The sequence below is a fragment of the Conger conger genome, chromosome 6, assembly GCF_963514075.1.
Source record: "Conger conger chromosome 6, fConCon1.1, whole genome shotgun sequence".
Classification (NCBI taxonomy): Eukaryota; Metazoa; Chordata; class Actinopteri; order Anguilliformes; family Congridae; genus Conger; species Conger conger.
Window position 1 is genome coordinate 26,981,749 of NC_083765.1, and position 24,577 is coordinate 27,006,325.

The following is a 24,577-nucleotide window of genomic DNA, read 5'->3' on the forward strand; positions in this document are numbered from 1 at the left end:
CACAGTGGTACGATTAGCAGAGTATCCAGAGACTCCAAAGGAGAGCCCCCAAATGATCCGTATCCATTTAGGAGACTTAAGCAGCAGTGGCAGTTATCACAGCTGGCTGTGTCTGTCCTGACTTATTCCCCTAGCGTCGCTCTTTTAAAAGATGTCCAGGACTCACCAAGTCTATATTTCTCTTCCCACAAAAATGTCCAATATAAATAGCTTGGCTTGAATTCAGTCATTCGGAATGAAAGAACCACATTCTGCTTTCTTTGGACAAGAGAAGTGTCCGTCTGTTTGAAAACGTACATCCAGCTTTTGAAAGTGCAGTTTTTTTGTTACACATGGTGAAATTAAATTTTAACCTTTCAGTCAGGCCATGGCTGTGATAAGCTCCTCGAAGAAAAGATACAAAGGCCAGCAGCAGACAAGCTACAGAACTGTTCAACTATCCAGCTGTAGCTTGCTTGTTATTTCCTTTCACCAGATACCTTAATTGCAATTGTCACGGTTAGAATAAGCACCTGCATTTCAAATGACCAGAGAGATAAGCAGGTTCTTCAATGAAGAATAAGGTACAGGTGTCTTCTGTTGGAAACAACAGTTTGGCAGAAGAGATACATTAAGTCAGACATTAAGTCAGTCTTGGGAATTACACCAAGGCTTGAGGTGATGCTTGAAAAACCGCCATTTTGATCTTCACTTATGCCGAAGGCCTCATGAGTGGTATTCCGCTAATATGGATAAGATCTATTTGAAAATGTGTGCCATATTGGCAGTGATGACAGGGTGTGGTGCATTCTGGTTCTAAAGCATTCCTAAGTATTGAGTTTAAGTGCTACCCTATCTGCAGGTGATAACCGGGTCCTTCTAGCCTTGGCGAATGCACAAGTGGGTTTGTGAGCACTGTTCTTGGCCTGTGGCTTATCTCCTGGCTTGGCTCCAGGACCCGACTATGCAGCCCTGCTGGGAGGGGGTCAAACCGCTAAGCAATGCACTTAAGCGCTAGGCAACACTCTCCAAATAGGACTCTGGCCTGACCGTCTTCAGGACTTCTGGGGTTCTAAAGAGCAAGGCATCATCCAGTAGCATCAGTAGCCCAGGTTCCAGTAGTGCCAGTAACTGACTGTGGCAATTTACAGTTTGTCTCACTTTAACCTGCAAACATTGTCAGTTTGTTTTGATTATGAATGTGTTAATGCTATTTTTTATATTTAAAAATGAAAGGAGATTCTAATGCATAGTGATTTGAGTCACTGTTGCTTCTCAACAAACAAATCTTGTTTGACATTTGGCTGTGATATCAGATGCTAAAAAAGTTGGAGAGTGGGAGTAATGGGCAGATTGTAGTGTGTGAGTAGGTTTTTCAGTCCTGTGTTGGGATGACTGCATGATATCGTCACATCACATCATATCAGTCATTGGCTGTCTTGTCACTGTTTCATTGAGAATGACTGAGCTGGACTAAAGACTCAAATCCCATTTCATAATGTTGTCTTGGACAAATGGCCTGTCTGTGTCTGTCTTAACTGCTGTTTGAAAGGGCTGCTTCTTTTATGTACAATAGAAGAGCACTCTAACAAATTAGCCTCCTACTGGTATGAATGACACTGAGCACTTTTCTCTTCATCGTCATTTGTCTCATCATTCCGGAAAAGAAAGAACATCTTGGATTTCTGATTGCCACAAACTGAAGGGGTGGTGGTGGCAGGGTGCACAGTCCATGAGTAATCATGTTTTGTATTTTGGAAATATCCATCCAGAAAAATAGCAACCCCCCCCCCCCGGGAGAATGGTTTGATCCACTGATTGGAATTGAAGTGTGGTCCCAGGAGGAGGCTCATCACACTAATGAATCCATGTGTCTCTGGGGGGGAGCCAGAGTGCCATTCCTGTGCTGGTGTTGTGCTGAAACAACAGCATGCTGGGAATCTTTTTCAATTGCAGGTCTTTTAGGGTTCAGCCACTGCCTGAATTAAAAAGCGGATCAAAGGAGAGGCAGATCAGCTGCTGCTGATTAAACTCATTCAAATAAATACAGTAAGCAACTTCAACAGAGGCAGGCAGCCTTTTATTTTTAGATTCATCAAGAGGTTCAATCTGTCCCATTTCTCCCATTTTCAAACTAAACAGAGAAGAGATATCAAACAAGCAAGCTGTGAAACTATTTGTTTTGAAAGGTTTCACCAGAAATTCATTTAGACGCATTAGCTGATGACTTAAGAGGATGCTGTGTATTTCTCAAAGCAAAAATCAACTAGGATGAATGGGAGGTGAAGCTCTGAAAGGTTGATGTGGCCTCTGATTTGTACATGCATGTTATGCTACAGTGATAGGATGCCATCGTGGGCTGCTGGTTCACAGACCACCAGTCCCAGGGCTGTGAGTGAGACCAGTGTCCCTTAATGGTTTCTAGATATATAGACAAACATGGCTTCTGTGCGGTACATCTTCCTGCTCTGAAACGAGACACGAGACATACTTCACAGGTGTGCCTATAGGTACATGCAGGTAAAGATAATTGTATTTTTCTGTGATGGTTGAATGACAGCCATTGGCTGAATGTGTCTACAGCCAGGCTATGAAAGCACTAAAATCAAGGAGCTGGTAGCTAATACAAATTGAGTAAAATCCTAGATAACTTAAATACTGTGGCTGTTTGTGTATCTGTTGGTAAATGCCACTGCTGAGTCTCTAAAAGGGAGGCCCTCTACACAGGACGGTACCACACATATCCCCACAGTGCTCTACTTTTGACTATGTCTGCAAATTGTTATGTGTTTGTGCTTCACCGTAACATGGTTACTACAAGCTGGTTCATGGAACTGAAGTGCCTGTGTTTATTTTGGGGAGTCTGTTGTTCAGGTTTGGCCTGACCCCTCCCTCTGGCCGGTTTTCCTCTCGGTCCTGTGTACAATTGTGGGACTTACGATGGTGTCTGCCTATTCACCAGGTCCTGGCAACAAAATGCTTGCTCGACGTAGCATCGCTGCTGAGAATAAATCAGTCCCTATGCAGCGCAGAGAAGATTTAGTGGTTTAGCGGTATGCGGTATTCCCGCTTAACTGCGGCTGGCCAAATTGCAGAAATTAAAGCCTGATGGCATCTAAATGTATTTGAATCAAAACGGCAGGCAATGTTGGTGGAGGATCGGTGTCTCAGGAGGTGTGGTTTTCAGCCACCGCCATTCAGAGAAAGCCCCCAATGGGAAACAAAGGACCACTGCGATCCAGAGCTGCTCTGTCTGCCGGCCTGAAATATTATATGAGAATCTCAACTTTGGCAAGATGCTGATAGGTCGTTATGACCACTTGTGCAACTGTGAAATGTGGTCCACTTACACTGTAAATTAACACGCCGTCGAGTGTTAAGTATTTATGCCCCAGGGGGAACTGGGTTGTCTCTTCCGCTTCGTAATCAGGTCAGCACCAGGGGCTCCTCGCCAAGCCCCATCAATCTGAGCATTACCGGTTGGCAGGCTTGCCACCGCTACAAAATGGCCGCCTAAACTGGTTCGTCTCCTTGCTTCCTGTGGTCTTTCAACCAGTTCTGTAACCGGTCCAAAGTTTTCTACCCCTGGCAAGCTGTAGTGAGTGCTAGTCAGTACAGCAGGCAGTGTGCGTAGGGTAGATCGCATGTCAAACTTTATTGCAGGGGCATGCCTCAGTAGCAGCCCTGTGTGATGTACTGTAGTAGAGTGTGGTGCTATGACTGAGGCCTGATCGAGTTTCTGCAGTGAGGTCCTGGCGCCAGAGCAGATGTGATGGGCTGTAAATAAAGTTAGTGGCATATATATAATTATCCTCCCTGACACGCCGTAGTGTAACTGTAGTCATGTTAATGTTTGTTTATTTTCATTGAGAAATATTTTACAGTAATCTTAGGCGTGTGTTTACGTATATAGCCCCATATGCACTGTATGATACAGAGAAAGGAATTTTAATTGCAAACACAGATATTCTGTGTGAGCACTGTGCTCAGTGTGTGAGTTTGCAATTGTGTGTGTGTGTGTGTGTGTGTATGAGAGACAGAAGAGAGAGAGAGAGAGAGAGAGAGAGAGAGAGAGAGAGAGAGAGAGAGAGAGAGAGAGAGAGAGAGAGAGAGAGAGAAAATAACATAAGTACTTCAAAAGAGAAAGAACCAGATTCTATAAAAGTGATAAGATAATATATTGTATAAGTTCCATCCAGAATGGTTTTATATATATGGAGTAGTGGTCCTGCATTAGCTTCGCCTTTGAGCTCATAATGGATCCGGTCAGGATGGGGACAGCCACAGTGGTTAGCTGAATATGTGCCATCTCTTCTTTTATATGTGATACTCTGTCTTATTGACCTACCATAATATGAATGTACAGGCATAGGATGCTCTTCAGATTGTGAAAACCAAGCATTGCTCAAGTAAAGCATTTTTTCTCACTTTCATTGATGACCCACAGAGAAAATGTAGTTATTCTTTCACAGCTCTCTGACCAGACTAAATGAGAGGTCAATAGCATGGTTCTCCTAGCAGAGTCCCGGGCTATTCCTCCGTCTGTCTTGGCTCATCACATCTTTTATCGCTGCCAGTCTAATTACCCCCTCATCAGATGCAGTGGTAGCATGGTTCATTTAATGAGCCGAGATAGGTTTGAATCCTCAAATAGCATTTAGTCATGACTTCTACTGGACTATAGTGTGTTTGAGTCCCCCATGTAGCACTAATATGGTGCCCTTGAGCAGGCACCTGATGTTTCCTCACTATTCTTCTATAACAATATGCATAATTCATGATCATAAGGCACCCATGGATGAGGGGGCTTGCTCAGCAAATACATAATTTACATAAAATCACATCTGCAATTCATGCATTTCCACCTCCGCCCATGTTGCCATGGCTACGGCGGGCTGCTGGAAGTGACTGCACCCCCCGCTGTGTGTGGCACAGAATTCGGACAGCAAAGAATTGTGGGAGAAGTTATGGCTGCTGGATGCTGGTGCTGGAGTGCATTCTGTTCCCGGTGTGCCTTTCTCCTTGCTCTTACCCTGGCTTTGACCCAGAGGCTGACACACACTTTTACCACCCGCAGTTTGAGCTGTCATTGACCACGGCAGTTTAAAAACAATATAGCGGTTGATTGTAGTGTTTACTGAATTTTGTTGCTTGTTGTTGTTTGTTTTGTTGAGACTGTAGAGAACCCCTCACCCTGCTGGATTTCACTGGCGTATTTAGGGTGAGGTCCACTGTTCAAGGAGCATGTCAATGAGCTCTGGAGGGGATGTGAACCCATGATCTTCAGATGACCCAGTTAACCGCTGCCCTAACCCCCCGGAGTTTTCTTGCAGACCCGTTCTTGCCCCTTTGACCTTTCACAGCTTCCGAGCCCAGAGGCTGTGTTGTACCACCATGGGTTATTCAGCCTCTGCCAATCTCTCTCTCTCTCTCTCTCTCTCTCTCTCTCTCAGACACACACACACACACACACACTCAGTAACTGTATTCCCTTTCCATCTCTTCACCTGTTCTCACCCTTTTCCCCCATAATCCGCTACACATTAAGAACATTAAACTGAGACCCTGTCAATGTGCTCAGCTTTTACACTGAATCCATTTCAAGGACACTCCAAGGACAAAATAGAAAAAATTGCTGCAGTGACAATCATGTGGCACTGAGAGGATTCCTGTCCTATCAGTATATTGTAAAAAAAATCACATCACCCACTGCTGATCTGTGCAGAGCTTTACATGCATAACATATGATAACATCAGCCATTTAATATCGCTCTAATACCGAAGAGGAGCTGTCCATTTTACAATGTGGAGGTCTGTCAAATGATTCCTCTATAATTTGCATCAGAACGAATGCCTTCACATGTAGATAATAGCAGGGAAAATATTAACATGATGACTCTTGTTCTTTTTTCTCTGCAGGATAGTGTGTCCATAGAGAGCATCACGATAAGGAGAGATCATCAACATGAACACAGGTAAGTCCTGCCTCACACACCGGCTCTCCAGTGCATGTGCCCCAGTCTAATTGCAGGACTGTGCTCTGGAGGAACTCTTAACAACGGATCCTGGATGGTTTGGCCAGGTGCGTCGTAAAAGGGAACCCCGGCCTCCCCAGACAGCCGTGCCTTTTCGCACTCGCTTAAAGTTACTCTCCTAAACCGACCCGCACCTCGTTAAGGCCGCGAGCCTTATTTATGTTCCGCACGGCCGCCCAAGAAGCTGACGAGGCGAGGCCGACACCTGGGGAGCAGAGAGAGATGCGAAAAACGCACGGCCGTTAAATTCCTGCTGAGGGGCTGCTTCCGCCCACGGCCCTTATTCCCCTGATTTAGCATCTTCTCGACCTGGACGGTGCCTCATCCCAAAACCGAGCTCTGCGTTTATTCATCTGTTTTATGAGCCTCTGTTCTCCAGCACAGTAAACTCCCGGTAATTGCTGCTTCCCCCTGGTCTTGGCTTGCACCCAGGAGTTTTATTTAAGAATACAGTCAAAGAGAGATAAACTGCTATGAGAAGCTGTTAGTTTAAAGATTATGGCTTTGTTATTACACATGTACAGGGAATGATGGACCTAAAGGCCTTTTTGTGAATAAAGTCTGAATTAGAAGCCAATCCTGGATTAATGTTAATGTCATGTTTTTTTTGTTTTTTTCATACACGGTTTAGCAAGTTTTCTGTGATTATTGCTGAATGTGCTAAACTGAGTTTAAAAAAAAAAAAAAGTGTATAGATGTTGTTCAAATCCAGGCCAAAGTGACTCAGAGGAAGTTATGTTAATGCCGTGAACTTCAAGGCTGCTGTGGGAAGGGCAGAATGTGGGAGAAATCAACCACACTCCGATGAGGAGAGCCCAAAGGCCATCAATGCATCCGAGTAGGGAAATAACTCTGGGGAAATAAGTGTGCAAGCTGTGTGTGTGGCCTTCTGGGTGTCAGCTGAAAATATGGGAGACAGAGAATATGCCTTAGTGTTAATAACCATCCTGGTACATATTGCTCAAATCACTCTGGTATAAGGAAGAGCTACCTGTTTTTATCCCCATGCACCTCAGTGTTGCCAGACCAGGAGATTTCCCAGGAATAAGATATCTGTGAAAAATTCATAGACAAAGTTATAGCAAAAATGTGTGTGGGAGTCAGTCATCCGTGACAGATTCTGAGCAATATTTTGGAGTGTTAAAATTGCAGGTATCTGGCAACACTGTTTGTGGGGTAATGCAGTCGGGCACTGGCTCTCTTAGACTGTAGACAGGCCATGGACATGAAAGATTCTGAGAAGCCGTCAGAAAGGTGCCGCATCCTGGCAACTGGGAAGTGGGCAGGACCACTGAAGTATGAGTCACCAGTTGGCCCAGTGGACAGAGCTGGGCTGAATGTGTGGAGGAGGACTGTAGGAAGGAGCAGGAGGAGGAGGAGCACAGGAGGAAGCCTCCCTGTATGTTGCCTCCTTACATTATCCATATGCAACTGCATAGATTACATTTTTCTTGGCTACTTGAAGAGACAGTACCGGTCTAACACTGTACTATACTGAACGGCACAATTGCAGTTCCTACCCCAAGACTTGAACCTGTAACCTTCTGTTTTTTGCTAAATCCAGTGTCTTAACCACTGGAATATGTTTCATGAAAGACCTGACCGTACTATTAGAAATTAACTAGTTTATTAAGTTAAAGTGAGAAATTAATTCTCAGCCTTCTGGGGATGTTTTTTTATTTATCTGCTTATTTATTTTGTGCATGTGTGTGCTTTGGATATGGCTGCAGTTTTTACCCTTGCATGAATGTGCTGCAGAATCCTTGTGCCATAGATGTGTGTTACTGCTGTCAAATGCCTCACCCCTTACAGAAAACAGTATGTGTGGTACAGTATTGCAAAGATAAACTATATATGACTTTTTTTTAAAGATAATGTCAATTATTAAATGTATGGCAATATAAATCATCATTGCTACATACTGTATAACATGCCACATATCACTATATATTTGTTTTTATATGTTTATAGAGTGTATACTTTGGAGTGTATATTGTAACCCATTGCCACATATTGTTTGCTGAGATGGCGTTAGAGCATATGCGCGTTTGAATTTGCCCAGATTATAATGTTTATTTCATGAGTTGGATTCACAAGCATCCCCACAGAGCACTTAACCAATAAAATGTAACCTGCTGTTAAATTAATTCTGCTTGTGCGGCATGTATACAGGCCCACAGCCTTTCTGATATGTCCTAAATGTGACTGAAAACATCAGAAAGGCACTTGGGCTCCCTCTCCCTCCCCCTCCCAAAGCCGTGTGAGTTTGTGTTTTGCAGTCGAGCCGTAATAATGCATGTGCTTTCCCTCCTCCTGCAATTCGGGGGGGTCGTGTGTCTGCGTGTCCCTTCGGCTGTGCTACCCCAGATAGCGGAGGACACGCTCGCAAAAGCTCCACCCTGTCCCTCACTCTCACACCCATGAAGAGGGTCCAGAGTACGCCCAACCTGTATGACACTGCAGGTACTGACCCCCAGCCCTCCTGACGCACAGAGGCCCTGTACAGCTGTCATTAGCCACGACCGTACCCGGTTGCTAATAGTACGTTTTTGGAATGCAGAGCTGACCTTTGCCAGTTCCTCTGTGATGCGGGCAATTGTGTTTGGAACACTTTCCTTACGTCTTAAACTGTAGTCTTAGTCCATTCTAAATGTACTGCTCACTGTGCTTTTACTGAAGTTGAATTTTCTGCTTCATTACCTGGTATCTTTATTGTCTTATTAATTTCACCTGACCCCTGGACAGATTTGTTCAACAGAGCCATGAGATTGCAAACTCTGGGAATTATTGGGATTCATTCTTCTTATGAAACAAAGCCTCTGTGAAATGATTGTCAGTGATCAGTTGAAGCTGCTCCCAGTCAAATCTCATTCTCCATATTTCATCTCTCATCATACCGTCTATCTCTGAGCCTCAACCATAGCTGTCTATTTTTACTCTAAACTTCCTTAACCAGTTTTTCTCTTTCTCGGTCATGTCTTAAGAGTGTAGAAGCATGTGGATATTTCTGTGAGCAGTAATGGGGTTTTAGAGACCCCCTGATATAGGCAGGGGGGAATGGAGAACTCTTTAGTCTTAAGTGTGATTTCTAGGCTTTGCCCTATTGTTGCTTGCAACTATGGAAACACTGAGTAACTCATGTTCTCATTGGTCCCACTCCTTCTTTGGGTGACTCCACCCCCACGCTCCCATTGTGTGAGAGAGCTAATGTACCATGGCCTAACACAAACACAGCCTGCATTGTAAATAAGATACAGTTGACTCCTTATAAGTCCATGTGTTTGGAAATATTGTGATAAGGTGCACTTAACCAAAGTTTCCAAAAAACTGGAATACGATAACGCAACTTTGTTGATGAATATGACTAAGGTTGAACAGAGAGATTTATGAATATTGCAAAGGTCAAGCAGAAAGGCTTATGAATATGATAAAGGATAAAATGATTTAGAAATATGACAAACAACAAACAGGAAAAAGATGTATGATGTATGACAAAGGCTACAAAAGAGTTGTATAATATACAGTAAAAAGTCCAAACAGAGATATATTAAAAGGCCAAAAATAAATCTGTGAATATATGTATGGAGAGGGCAGGTACTGCACAAAATTGACTCCACCGTCCATGGTCCCCAAATCTATTCTCCTTGAATCATTCAGTGTCTTACATGAATAAAAATGCATTACATTCAACTTCAGAAGTCAAGTGTTGGTTATTAACACAATTAGCTGTTACATGTCTGGTTGAGGTCTAGCCCTTTACACCTCCCCCTGCAGACAACAGGAAGCTATTAAGAAGGATAGCGACATAAAACGCTCTCTGCCTCATTAATCTTTAAAGCATTCCAACCACATGCTTTTCATCAGGTCCTAATATAATCCTTTTACATATTAATGATATCAATTTAAACCATAACGTCCAAAATTATGAGGCATAAATGCATTTATTAAATATGTCATTCTGGGCTCCAGTCAACAGCTTGATGACATTTTTGTATTTTTGACATTTTTGTAGTTATTAGCAACCAGTCTGATGAGACCAAATAAAACATGGAAGAGTATGTAATCCTTGTTTCCTACTGTGCTTCTCCCTGTTTCCTACTGTGCTTCTCCTGTATAACGCTGTCATTGTCATCACCATCATCGTTCACCATAGTGACCTTATTCTTCATCCACATTAACATTATCATCACATCATCATAGAAATCATTATTATCTTCAGTATCTGTGTATCTTCATGTAATCACCTTCATCATAATTGTGATGATGATCATCATCATCATCTACTGTATCTTCAAGTTCAATGGACGTTACGTTAAGATGGTTGTTACATCTGATGAAATTTAAGACTGAAGATGCTTTCACTGAGGAAAATGTGCCCTTTACAGCATGTGCACAATCTGATTTTTCTAATGTGTTTCTCCTAGGAAATGAGTCTCATTCGTCAGATTCAGGTAACTTCAATGATTGCTCAGTTTATTGACTTATATCAACTCTAAAGCTGTGATAAAGTATATATTTTAACTTTAATATTATTTCCTACAATCAGTAAATTAATAAATGCTCCATGACCAGGCTTTCTGGTTTTGAAAACGTTGGTAGTGTATGCTTGAAAGCTCATAATTATGTATATTTTAGTTTTGTTTTGTTATATATTCTTATTATTATTCTGTATGTATATGCCTTAATATAACATAATCTGAAATATACTGTAAAACTAATAAAGTAAAACTAAATTCATTGCTCATGCTAAAATCTGAAATCCACAATTTCTGGATTTCAAATGACCTTTTAAATGGCAAAAACATTTTTCATATCAATATATAAATTGCCTCCATTGTAATCCAATCAGGTTTATGCATATTAATGTAGTAGCAACTCACCTATCAATATGTTTGGCATAATTTGTACTTTTATGTATATAAATAAATAAAAGAGCGGGAGAGATGTGTGTAATGCAGAAGTGCATTGTGGTTGCAGATGGCTGGCGGTCCCGCAGTGCCACTGATGGACTGAGAAACGGCGAGGCAAGCGCTTCCTCCCTGGCAGCCAAAGGCTTCCGCAGTGTTCGACCCAACCTGCAGGACAAGAAGTCTCCCACACCCGTAAGTTCAGTGGAGCTACACCAGTTAATGACCTCTGTCTACCATTTGTTTCTGCCGTGTGGTGTTATCTACACCTGCGAAAGAGTCAATTACATCAATGTTAGTATTGAAAAACATTGAATATACAGATCATAATTGCAAATGTCAAAATATATTTGTAATGTTGGTTAAAAATGCCTGAAATTGTGTAGGTGTATAAGTGCTAATGATTCATGTTTTGCAATAGACATGGGATATTTTGAGCAGTATTAAAAATATATCCCATGCACCCTCTTTTTTCAATATGCAATGGTTTTTTGATCAATATGTTTGAATGATTTGCATAATTCTGTGATGCTTGCTATGGCAGTGTTACATATAATCTTAATATTCATTTAATCTAATATATTGTTTTGCTTCACAGCCTTAATCTAGTACTTTGTTTCCAAGGTAATGTCTGGTACAGACAGATGAGTGTAAAAAGGTTTTTTTCATGCACAAATGTTCTGAAAAGTTTTATCTAGGGCGTACTGTACAGTATGTAAATATTCTCAGACAAGGACACGTTAGGGTGATCGAGAGACTAATCAAGAATGTGGAGTGTGTGCAATCTGTGTGTGTGTGTGTGTGTGTAAGACCTGAATGATGATGGATAGGAGAACTATGCCCAGTTGAGGCCCAGTTGAGCTGCTGAAACTAGTGTGTGTTTATGTGTCTAGGCCACATTCTATAAAATGATGGCTTATAAGGAAAAATACCACCATCCTTGAAAAGCAACTCTCCACAAAAGAAAACTGTCCCACCGCAAACATTTCCCTTTTAGGACCTGAATCTGAATCTTGAGCGAACAACATTCGGTCTGAGTGCACAAAGAAGGATGTTTGTTTTCATTCGCCATGGTCAGACATTAAGATTGAAATCCATTTTCTCCTTTCAGAAAAAAGCACATGAGCTTTATGCATTGTCTCATCTGTCTTCCCTTATTTTTCTCTTTTGCTGTGTGGCTCTCTATGGCCTAATAAGGTCCCACTTCCACCCCCCAGGAGAGAAAGCTATCACATAAATCCCCCTGGCACAACCCCTCCCCCGTACAGTCCCCTGCAGTCCCTCACGGACCCCTTTAGGTCCGTGCTGAAATTCGACGGGGCAGACTCACTTGTTCAGGGCAAGCGGGTGATCCAGCAAACCACCTACTCCAGCACCACCACCTCCTCCTCGTACTCCTGCACGGCAAGCACTTCAGCCACCCTGACCCAGTCTGCAGATGGCCCGGCCAAACCCGTAGACAACCCCTCCCTGTGCAACAGCAGCACCCCACCTCTCAAGCCCACCCCCTCTGAGGGAGCACCCCCCCCCAGCGCACCTCCTACAGAGCCAGACCCTGCCCAGAGAGAGCACACCTCCCGCACGTCTCCCCCACCCCCAGAGATACACACAGCGTCTCTCACCATCCAGATGGCTGCCCCCCGCAGCTCAGAGCCAGGAGCCCCACCCTCGGGCCCCGCGGTGGAGACGGGACCGGAGCTGAAGCACAAAACTGAGGAATCTCAGGCTGACCCCCCCGTCCCCACGGAAGAACCGAAACAGACGGACCCCCCACCGCAGCCCGCCATTCCCTCTGTCCCAAGCGAACACAAACAGGGGGAACCCCAGCAGGCAGGACCCCAGGATGCAGAGAACCCCCCTCCTGTACCCCCCCGACATCCGGTATAAATGTCCCCCCGTCCCAAAATCTGTTTCTCCCCCTTCTAACGTACAGTATGGCCAGTTGTTTGATGGTAACGTCCCCTTCGGACTAACCGCTAGTCTGATAAAGAGCACTGATGAGACCTTCACGTAGTAAACATGCTGCACTTGGCGATGTTAGTAGGAAAAAAGGAACATGAACCATCTTCAGATGGCTAAAATGTGGGATGTCATTTGAGGCCAGCACAGGAAGTTACTGTCGGTGTGATTTTCTTTTCTCAGACAGCCAAGCCGCAGTGAAACATTCTCCAAAGAGTCGTGGATTCTACACGTACACTGGAATTATTGGATTTGGCTCTCCCTCAAAAATGCCTTTTGGTTATTTATACAACCACAGACTACTGGACTGGCACATAGAGTGGACCTATGAGAAAGTAATAAAATGTTGGACGTGCTTAATATGAGCAGCTCTGCCTCACAAGAGTGGTTTATTTGGTGTGTGGGCTGATGTTCTCTCTAACCGTTTTTCAAATAGGTATTGACTTTGGTTTAAAATATATCAGTTGCTTTCAAGTTTGAGTGTAATTACTTGAAGCTGTTTTATGTTTAGTTGTAACTGTGATGTATTGTTCAATATAAATGCTTGGTCATTCCGCCTCCAGTAGTCTTTGGAGAATGATCAAGTAGTTTTGGGATGAGAATTTATACAGAAAAGGTAGAGAAATGTCAGTCTACATGCTTATTCTTCATGTGGGCATTGAACAGCTAAAACATTATAATCCACAACAGTCCATTATCTTGGTTTCAGGGATGATGCCAGTAAATTCGTCAGTAAAACCAAAGTTATTATTTGCTTTGTGTCATAACCATGTTCCAAGCCTCTGACCTCAAGACCAGGATGTGATGTGATGTTTCCCATTCCGAATTCAGAGCATGATCTCAGAGCAAGCAAACCCAAACATTTTCTATTCACAGGGTTCACAACACAGTGCTTGTGCTGCTCGGTGTTTGGTTCTCAGTTGCTTTGTTATGAGAGGTTGTCCCGTCACGTTTTGCACCATCACGGACACAAAGCATTAACCGTGTCTTTCTTTGATTTGGGTTGTACATATCCAGGTTCACTTACACTTCCTCCCTCTCTCTTCCTAGCTGTTTATCAGCTGTGGGCTGTATGGCTTCCTGCTACCGTTTGATTCACTCTCAGTTCTTTTCTCCACCCCCCTCCCTAGTTTGAGGCCCCACCCCTGCACAGCCACGCACTCCCCGGGCCCGCCTCGCCCACTAACCGCGGCGAGAGCCGCGCAAGCCTGGAGTCCCCCGACTTCCTGCCCAAGGCACAGTCCCCGACGGCGTACATGCTGTCCCGCGACCTGGAGGCCCGGCTCTGGCAGAGCGAGGCGGCCTCACCCGTCACCGTGTCGGCCCTCAGTCACTACTCCTCCTCCACGGCCGTGCTGGAGGAGCTGCAGATCTGCTCCCTCGACTCCCCCGGCGCCTCCGCCACGCCCTCCCCGACCCTCAGCCAGATGTCCGCTGCCCCTGACGACGCGGCCCTAACTGCCGCTGGCACGCCCGCCAACGTAACTATCACCCACCCAGCCTTCTTCACAGGAAACCCCGGGCACGTCACTGACACTGCCCTCTCACCCTGCCCCCAAACCACCCCGCTCGTCCCCCCTGTCTGTCCACACTGTGTCAGTCTCTAAACTTCCACATGTGGCTCACCAGTGGTACTAATGTAGCTGGAATCTCTCTCTGTGGTCTCACAGCTCTGGCTCAAGCTCCATCTCTAACTCCCTTTTGTCCTGTAGTCTTCTGTTGTTCTGGTCTGTACCATTTACAATTGAGAATTCTGTGCATCAGTGTTCTGGAGTTTCTGGCAGAGAATCCTTAGATGGCTTCTACAGAGGTTGTTCATTATGGTGTGAGGTCACAAATATGTGATTAGAATGTTCTTACCTCAACATTCTAATGCTGATGTAGCAAGCACTCCTGGTAATGGAAAGCAATAGAATTCAAAGCATAAACTCTCGAACACTGATTTGGAATTGTGAAAAAAACATTCCAAAAAAAGGTACTCTTCAAAGGGTTGAGAAGATTTTTAGTCACCGGATGTCACACTTGCCATGAGACTAGCCTGTTTACCTTGATTAGAGCAACAGCAGTCTGGAAGAGCTGTCCAAAAAGGCTCATTCAGCCATCTGTTTTGTCCAGGGTGTCCACATCCCAAACCCTTAAGCTAACCATCACCCAAGTTTTAAACTTTTGTAAAGTTCACTCCATGACCCCAGGGCTTCAATCTAATTCTAGAACACATGGAAATGAGCCCATGCAAGGGCAATGCTAAATACAACTCACTGTGTGAGTCATGACAAGCAGGGTGCATTTTCTCCTCCGGGGACTCATAAACCCAGACAGATAATCCAGAACGAAAGAATGCTTTTCTTCCCAAACTTGACGTTTTTTTTAACAAAAACTGTTGCAATAGCCAGTTTTTCTCAAACTTCTTTAACTCAGAATGCCCATTTTTATTCTGTCACAGTTATGGTCTCGATGGCGCTGAGAGAAGCTTGTGTTCTCCTCCAAATAAAATGCTGCTGCTGCATTTTTGTTCGATTTACCCTATGGTCCACTGGCCATACTGTGCAGCCATTCCATCAAAAAGGTACTTCATTTGGAACTGGCAGGAACCCCACCAATCAGAGGAGTCATTCTTCCTCTGTATACCCATTGGGCCTCATTTATCAATATTTTCGGAAATCCGTGTGCAAATGTACGTGTGATGGGAACCAAACTAACAAATTCCACCAGATTTATGAAACAGGCGTAGACACAGCTTTTTTTCGTATCCACGTGTGTATGTTGATAAATAACGTACATCAAAGGCACATTCACAAAATTTGTGATTAGCGTAAATTGATACCCCTAAAACACATACATTTAAATAGCAATTTAAAGAGATAGCCGGAAAAAGAAAAAAGGTTCTCTAAGGTGGAGATTGAAGTTCTATTAATGGAAGTGGCCTCTTTATTCCATAGTGTAAGCAGTGAATTGTCAGAGCTGGGGAAAACTAAAGCCTGCCAATATATAGCCTAGCTGTTGTAAACTCTTCCTCATATAACACGCACTATGCAGCAGGTAAAAAGAAAACGATTTGGCACTTTCCCTCTCACAGTGAAGCCTGGAAGGCAGCAGTTTCAGCTCTAACCACAGAATATGTGTCCCTATTATTACGTCTGTATCTATGTTACTGAGCTATCTAGTTAGCTAAACCCGTTGCGATTAGTTGACTAGTTCTACAAGCTGCTGCCTTCCAGGCTTCACTGAGGGAAGGAAAGTAAGCCTTGGGCTGGAGGAATGCATTGGCAAATTAAGGGAGAGACGTCGCTATCAGGAATCCCACTTGCAGAGAGCCAGAAAGAGGTGTCAGAAGCATCAAAGAATGTGATTATGTGGCCATGCTTCAAATTTTCTCATAAAGCAGTAAATGTGAAAATGGGAAAGAGAGGTCAGCCATGGCAACAAAGGCTAAAGCTGCTTCATGTCATATCGGAATGACCGAATGGGAACCTTCCGATTGGGAAAAACATTCTGACATTAAGCACGAGGCAAAAAACAAAACTCGTAAACAAATTAAGCGCATCAGCCACATGCCATGCCACTTCTATACCATGATGTTTGCTGGTGTAAACTTGAACTTAAACTTGCCGTTATTGTTCGTTGTTTCTTTTGTGAGCCTCACCAAAGAAATCGGCTTGGTCTGAAGATCTTTCCACAGTAGGCTACGCCATGCCCCAAATCTTCTAATAAAGCACAATACCGAACAGCTGAGACCACTCGTGAAGTTTGTTTGGCTTCTATGAAAATGACATCCGAAAACTTATACTTATTTACTTACTGATAAATCCCACATTATGTGTGCAAATGCATTTCCGAAGTATTAACGGTTTATTTCGTTCGGCTCACATTTGATAAATGAGGCCCATTGTGTGTATAATGCAACACTACCAGCTGAATCCCTCCCTCTGTGCTACACTGAATTATGTACCAACCTCAATCAGCACTGGCACAGTCACATTTGTAGACTGACTAGAAGGACGTTGTGTCCATGAACTGCTTGATGGAGGATGCCTTTTTAGGCAGGCCTTTCTCCGGCCTCTACAGCTTAAATCTGTCAAATGGTTTAGACATACTTTGTGGTATGAGAATATTAGCGGCATCTTAGCCAGGCCAATATTTCACCCCTGTGATTGTGCTCCCCCTACAGGTGTAAGGCATTCCCACAGGATGATTATACTGCAGAAAAAGACTGAGCGAACAGCCAAGTCTTTTTGTGCAGTATTGCATTTTAGCAATTATAGAAAAGGGAAAATTAGTGTTTTGTATATAAAATGTTGTAAAAATGTAGATTTCTATGGCTTTAACATAAAACCATTGGTTTTGATTGATTGTCAGAAAGTGATGAGTTTATCGAAGGACTCCTGTGTAGGTGTGCTACAGTAAGCTTCATCACTAAACCGTCCTGGTGGGATGAACCCTGTTGTTTGTCCATGTTTTTGTCGTTGTCTCTGTCAGTAACCACCAACCCAGTGTTGCCCCCTCCCCATGATTTCCCTCACTAATCACATAATATCTCAACAGTGCAACCACATTTTCGTGCACTATCGTTCCCATACTCCCCGCCAGTAGAGCTATGTTATGGGTGTCCCTCTCATGTTCCTCAGGGCCAGATGACGGTTAACGGGAGCGCAGGTCACTACCAGAAGCCCTTCACCGCCCCGGGGCACCCGCCCCTCGTCCCCCCCTCCCTCAGTCCCAGCATCGTCCTCAGTAGGAGCTCAGGTGAGTCACCTACTGGGGGGGGGGGGGGTTACCATGGTAACAGTGCTTGGTAGAAAGCAATGTGCTAGTGATCTGTTCTCACTGCCTGTTCTTATGACTAGTGCTGTCTTTGTTCAGGGTTCAGCGTAGCCTGTCTTTAGGATCAAAAGTAAAATTACTTAATCCCCTGGCACAGAGACGGTGCTTTGGGTGAGATGCACTGACTGAGTGTATCTGAAATGGTGCTTATCAACCCAGCTGCTGCCCAAACCACTCACACAAGGCTGTGGGTCCTTTGAGAATGAGACAGTAATCAAGCCTTGTGTTCTCCACAGAATAAAAGGAAAAACAATTAAACATTATTTATCTTCCCTTTTTATCATTTAAAGATATCAGAACAAGCTCCAGGCTGGCTTTTAGTGGCTGGCTTTCCATAAATATTGAAGATATGCAGTAAGACCTAGGTCAGGGGTTTCAGTAGAGACTATATGGCAGCAAGCACACACTTCTTCTGTGCTGTGAATGGTCAAGTGGCTTAGGATTAATTTAACAAAATTCTTAAATTAATTCATCAAAAATAAATATAGAAGGATGCCATGTTTACTGGTTTCTGAGTTCCCAGAAGCTGGGTTGAGTTCCAGAATTTCTCAGTGTGCATTTAAGCTGAACAGTGTTAAGTAATGCATCTGCAATACCGTTCTCCCCCATCCCTGATGCATGGACTGCTTTGATCAATCCATAGTTGGACAGCACATTAAAAACAAGAGCTCTAATGCATTCATCTCATCAGTGCTGGTGATATTGACATTTAGATGCACTGAGAATGTTTTACATGTGTGATTCATTGTGTCTCCATTAAACATATCTGTCCAGTGGTGAATATCTGTGTAAAATTTATGTCTACAGAACAAGCTCTTTGCTGGAGTAAATGTATAGGAATGTGCAACTGCAGCACATTAACACAACCTTCTGTTTAATGCTCAGAACTGTTTCTCACGACCCAAAACGCCCTGACCCTCACAGATGACTGTTCCCTGCAAAGCAGCCATGATTAGCCTGTGTGGTGAGGAAAGACCACTGTCCCTTGTACATTTTTCCCAATACTTTCCCAGCTTACACAAAATGTTTGGTAAAAGGTGGCTGCGTTGTGAAAAATGAGTTTTGGTTTTGCTTTTTTATAATCACAGGTTGAACGATTGTTTATATTTTTTCTTCCCTTATCAAATTCAGTAGTGTACATACGGGGCTCCATTCCATCAAAAAATTCTATGCTATTTTTTTTTTTCTGAGAACAATTCCAGTTCCACTCATTCTGAACATCATTGCAGGAATCCTTTCCAAAAGTTGATTATCCATATTACTCTTTAGGGCAGCTTGAGGCAATTCAGTGCCTGTGTATTCCCAGAAATAATTACCCAGCATCCATAATGGTATTCCTCATTGGGCTATTGAATTTTATTGGAGAAAGTGAATGGGGATGGGGGTGGAGCTTTAACGTGGAGGATGCAGCCAACACAAAGGAGTTAATGTATGCGTGTGATGCTCTTCCTGTTTGACCCTCTGGAAGGGTTCCAGCATCTTCTCTGGCACTGAGGAGGGTGTTTCTGTGTGCTCACCCTGCGTCGGTGTAAGGAACAGGAGGAGAGGTTGTGGAGTGTTTTGGGGGAGGAGATGACTGGATGGATGAGAGGGTTACAGCCACACCCCTCTCTGTTTTCACAGAATCCTCAGACTCCGTCCGGGAGACCCGCTCCACCGGGCACACGACCGTGACCAGCACCGTGCCCATCGCCCGCTTCTCAGAGGAGGAAAAGAGGGTGTCTGTCATCAAGGCGCCCCACTACGAGGGCATCGGGCCGGTGGACGAGTCTGGCATCCCCATCGCCATCAGAACGGTGAGTGAGTGCACGTTAATGAATGCTTGTCATTCGTTTGAACTTGTATGTACAGTGAAGGGTCAGCGAGGTCAGTGAAGTGTCGGTAAACCCTGATATTCCATGAAGAGTCCTTTTCCTTCTGTTTTCCTGTTTCATCTTTCCTCTGGAGATAGAAAGAGCCCCCCAGGAGGTGTATCTTCTTCATTTAGATTAATAACGGCCATGTATTAATTATGGCAGTTGGGTTGAGCCTTTCATATGTCAATATTGGAGTAAATTGGAGCGTTTTGTTGTGTGTCATATGCATAAAAACATGGTGTAGGCATGCTCAGATTGCCCCATTCCTCTCACTGGTAACCATGGCACCTGTAGTATTGTGAGATTGATGTGGGTTTGGCTGCTCCTGGGGCTTAGTCCTTGCAGGGAATGTTGTTTTTCTCCAGAGTGTGTTTCAGTTAGGCCCGGGAAAGAGCGCTCCTGAGGTCAGCTTCACTGACTGGTCCACAGATTAACGTGCTGTTGTGTTTCAATGCGTACTGCAGGAGAGCACTGCGGTTGTTTCCTCTTTTGTGCCTCCTTTCTCCTCTTTTGTGCTTCCTCTCTCCTCTTTTCTCTTCCCTTTTTACAAATATATCATTTTCTCTCTCACGCTCTCTCACTGACACACATATTGGTTAGGACCCCTGTATGTGTGTCAATGACAGATGCAATGGGGAAATGGAGAAATCTGAGATGCTTATTCATTTTTTGATTGAGTTCATTCATGGACATCATTTATCTGTTTCCCTTTCTCTTACTGTATAGTCTTTTAGCCAACTTTCAGAAGTCTGTTCTCTCCAACAGACACACTCCCTCTCTCATTCTCATTGTTCAACTCGTTCTCACTCTTAAACACTTTCCCTTTTTGTGTTGGATACTGGGACAAGTCAAGGGTGAGGATACTGGTTGGTGAGGCTACACTGTAGTGGGGATAAAGCGCTGGGGCATAAAGTGCTGAGATGAGTCCGGTGTCACCTCATTTTCTCTTGTTCTCCCTACAGACCGTGGACAGGCCGAAGGACTGGTATAAGACTATGTTCAAACAGATCCACATGGTCCATAAACCAGGTGGGTGCATCATTCTGCTACATTATCTCACATTAAACCTGGCACAGCACCATAAAACTGATTTTGCAGTTTTGTTTGTATCTTTATTTACAAGATCGTTATGCTCGTTAGTGACAGTGGGTGCACGTGTTTGTTTTTCATGGGCAAGTATACGGTAATCCTATTTCATTAATGATGGATAGATAGACAGACAGACAGACAGACAGATAGAAAGATAGAAAGCAGCTCTTATTCCTGGGCATTCTGCAAGCATTCTGCCGGTGAACCCTTTTCACTTCCTTGTCGTTTGACAAGTGCTGTTCCTAGGTGGCACATTTTCAGGATGCAAAGACAAGTGCCCCGAATGCAGAGCCGGTGCTTTGTGTGGGATGCGCTGACAGACCATATCTGAAATGTGACAGCCGTCCTCACGGAGCCCCATTAAAACTCAACTCCTCATCATTAAGGCACAATCTGTGCAAAGTGCTGTCCATGGGTAATATATCCACTCGAGGTTTCCTCTTTTCCCACACTGCTAAACTTAATACAGCTCAAACATTTTTTATATTCTTTACCGTTCCTCTCCCTGTGATGATTTAATGGCCTCCTGCACTGCACTGTGAAAGAAACAGCATTTTCCACGGTGCATAGCAGCAATCAGTCAGTGAGTTTAATTTAGTGTGCTTATGCAAGGTCTGTCGGGGTGTTTCCTGTACCGTGCTGCAAGGGCAGCAGGAAAAGGGCTGGCCTCAGCAGTCTGTGAGATGACTGGGGGAAAACGTTCTAGAGAGCTCCGTCAGACCCAGCGTGAGACCTGCCAGGATCACTCCTCCAGGCTTCAGGAGGGTGACCTTTGACCCAGGAGACGTGACCCTCCCACCAAATTACCATATTTTTCTCATTACCTTACACAGAAAATTGGAATATTGGCTCATGAATTATTAAACAAGAGCATTGATGGCATCGCCTTCTTAATCAGCACTCTGGCATAAGATGTATCCAGGGAGTATTTCCGTTACAGTAAGACTTGTTTAAGACTTATTGAGCAGCTTTGATGATCCTAACCTCTGACACCTGCCTCCTCACTTTATTTCCCTGTGCTTCTGCAGATGATGATTATGCAGACACATACAATGCCACATATGCAATAGTTAATTCAGGTAGGAGATCAACTTGTTACTGTAGTATCTCTCTCTCTTTCTCTCTGTCTGTCTCGCTCTCTCTCTTTCTTTGTCTCTCTGTCTCTCTCTGTCGGGCTCTCTGTCTCTCTCTCTATGTCAGTCTCTGTCTCTCTCTCCTCCCTCTTTCTCTCTCCATTATAGTGATTATAATGTCATTTCCTTTCTGAAATCCACCCTCAGTCTGTTTCTTTGCCATTCTGACGTGTGCTGTGTATCTGTTCATCCCCAGATAACGGTTCAAACGCGGTCCATGCCCACCCGCCCCCTAGGACCCACACCTACCGGCCCCTCTCCAAGAGCCCCTCGGACAACGGGCCCTGCTCCCTCCCGGACCCCGCGCCCTCTCCCATCCCCCCACCGCCTCCCCCTATGCCATCGCTGGCCCAGCTGAGACCCGGAGAGAGGGACCTGTAAGCACCCAACTGCAGTGTCCCATTATCCAATAACAGTACTGCTTACATTGTATGATGATAAGTACAACAACTATTATTATTATTTACTTCTTTTTAGTTTTCATTGAATTCCTTTGACTCATGTACATTCATACAGTCTATGCATTTTTAGAATAATCATAAGGTGTTGGTAAAAATAATTCACACACTTGTATAAAGATGTACATTCAGAAACAGTTGTAAAACTCACTGAGGCGGGTGATGAGATTCAGCACAGGATGCAGAACTCACAAATGGATATGGCTCCCGTGTCACGGCAGGAATGAGTGGGGCCCCCCCGACAGGAAGATAGACACCCGGATGTATCGCGCGGAGCCGCGGAGCATCTTTGAGTACGAGCCGGGGAAGTCCTCTATCCTGGAACAGGAGAGAGCGGTAAGTGCACCAGCCACAGCCACAGTGCTGCATTACTCTATGGGCCTGTGTGGTGTGAGGCTTAGGGTTAAGACAGGGCTGCCAAACCCTGTTCCTGAAGATCTGCTGTCCTGTAGGTTTTCATTTCCACCCTAATTTGGTACATGAATGGCAGTTAGCAGATGCTCTTATCCAGAGCGACGTACAGTTGATTAGACTAAGCAGGAGACAATCTTCCCCTGGAGCAATGCAGGGTCCAACGGCTGTGCGGATGTTATTGTGGCTACACTGGGATTCAAACCAATCCTAGTAAACCATATCTCATATGGTATGCCTGATTAGCAGCTCAGCGAGATCAGCGAGATCTCTAGTTGTTGAATGAGGTTTGCTTTGTTTGGGTTGGAGTGAAAACCTACAGGACTGCAGACCTACAGGACCTACAGGACTTGAATAGGGCTGGCTAGCCCTGGGTTGAGGAATTGGGTTTGTAATACAAGGATTGCCGATTCAAAGTCTAATGTGAATTGCTTAATTGGTAATATATTGCTGTTAATGGACATGTTTGCAAAACATGTCCATTAACATGTCCAAACATGTCCATGCTTCATAATTTTAGTTGGTGCAGGACTGCAGTCAGAGACATTTATTTGCGTATCAGGTAGTTTGAAGCTGTATCAGAAGTTCTGATATAGCAGTTCATTTTAGGGCTGTGAAATTATCACTTTTTCATGGATTACTAATTTGGAGGTTTATGTCTTTGTGCACAGCAAGCAGGAATGATCTGTAGACCAGTTAAGCTCATAAACGTCGCAGTTTTCTGTGAGATTTAACCTCTTTCTTTTCTAAGCTTTCTCTGATATGGTTTACTAGAGCTGTAAAAACGACACCGCTGAGCTGGCTTGGATTCATAATTAAGTTGTGCAACTCCACAAAGCCAGGAGCATCAAATGTATTCTGCAGACACTCAGAGCGCTATAGCACCTGTCCCCTGAGTACATAGACAATGTGAATAGCCGTTTCACTAGATGCTCTTTGCCCATTGAACCAGAATGATGGGAACAACAGGAAATGGGAAAGATCATCTGTGTCTCTGTTGTTCTTGACATGTCAGATGAAGAACAGATGTATATAGAGGTGTATAGATGGTGTTTTACATGGCAGTGTACATGGCAGTGTGATCCAGGGCCGTGACCTGGCACTCCGACCCCCACCCACACCCACATCCCACATTGAGCTCCACCCTCATCACCTCCTGTCTTTCATTCTCCTGATGCAGACAGAGGTCAGCTCACTGCGTCTGAGCCCTGAGCCTCACTGTGGGGCCCAGCACGGCCACTGCACAGAAAGTTCATTAGAAATTATCATGTTTACAATGCAGGAGGAGACGGGACAGCATGTATGGTTGCATTTAAGTTTAGTATTCCTCATAGACTATAGGGTATTTTTTCCTAATTTCCTGAAACAGGTTTTTGTGTGCTGATAGAGATGGCACTTGATACTTAGAAGATAAAAACGCAAAAAAAAATTAAACAGCTACAACATTATTAATCATTATTTCTTAATAAAATCCAAGTGCTATAAAGAAAATGCAGAAATGCAGGTATACAGAGCACTACTTAATTTGAACAACACACCAATTCTGCAATTCTGAAGAGCAGAAATGCTGCTTAGGGCTGAAAATATTGCACTGAATTAGAAACGATCTCAGTTACTGAGCAACACTGTAGACAGTTTTTTTATTTTTGTTCAGGCAGTTTCTCATGCAGTGTAACTCAGTTTCTGGCAGTAACTGCTGATGCAATAGGGCTCACACTCCTCCCATGTGTCTGAAACATGCCTCTACTGTACAACTCTGACAGAAGAGAAAGTGCATGCCTGTGCCCTTTGAACCACCAAAGGGTTAAATAAAATCACATGCGGTGAGGCTTTAATTTGTGAAGGCATGTTTAAACACATTTGTGAAGGAGTGTGATTCTCCTCCGGAAGTTGGCAAAGTCAGTGTATAAACAGCATAGGAGTAGCCCA

At 44.0% G+C, this 24,577-nt stretch overlaps 1 protein-coding gene across 1 annotated transcript in view; it reads left to right on the forward strand.

Moving 5' to 3' along the window:
* The window catches only part of sorbs2a (sorbin and SH3 domain containing 2a), a 63,661-nt gene that overhangs the window by 17,881 nt on the left and 21,203 nt on the right, over nt 1-24,577 (forward strand). Inside the window, exons 3-14 of the mRNA XM_061246901.1 lie at nt 5,899-5,954; nt 8,382-8,477; nt 10,439-10,465; nt 10,992-11,116; nt 12,119-12,784; nt 14,011-14,361; nt 17,506-17,623; nt 19,325-19,497; nt 20,520-20,586; nt 21,675-21,725; nt 21,976-22,156; nt 22,423-22,573. Of these exons, the coding sequence (XP_061102885.1) occupies nt 5,945-5,954; nt 8,382-8,477; nt 10,439-10,465; nt 10,992-11,116; nt 12,119-12,784; nt 14,011-14,361; nt 17,506-17,623; nt 19,325-19,497; nt 20,520-20,586; nt 21,675-21,725; nt 21,976-22,156; nt 22,423-22,573 (2,016 nt within the window). The 5' untranslated portion in view covers nt 5,899-5,944. The remainder of the gene's footprint in view (nt 1-5,898; nt 5,955-8,381; nt 8,478-10,438; nt 10,466-10,991; nt 11,117-12,118; nt 12,785-14,010; nt 14,362-17,505; nt 17,624-19,324; nt 19,498-20,519; nt 20,587-21,674; nt 21,726-21,975; nt 22,157-22,422; nt 22,574-24,577) is intronic.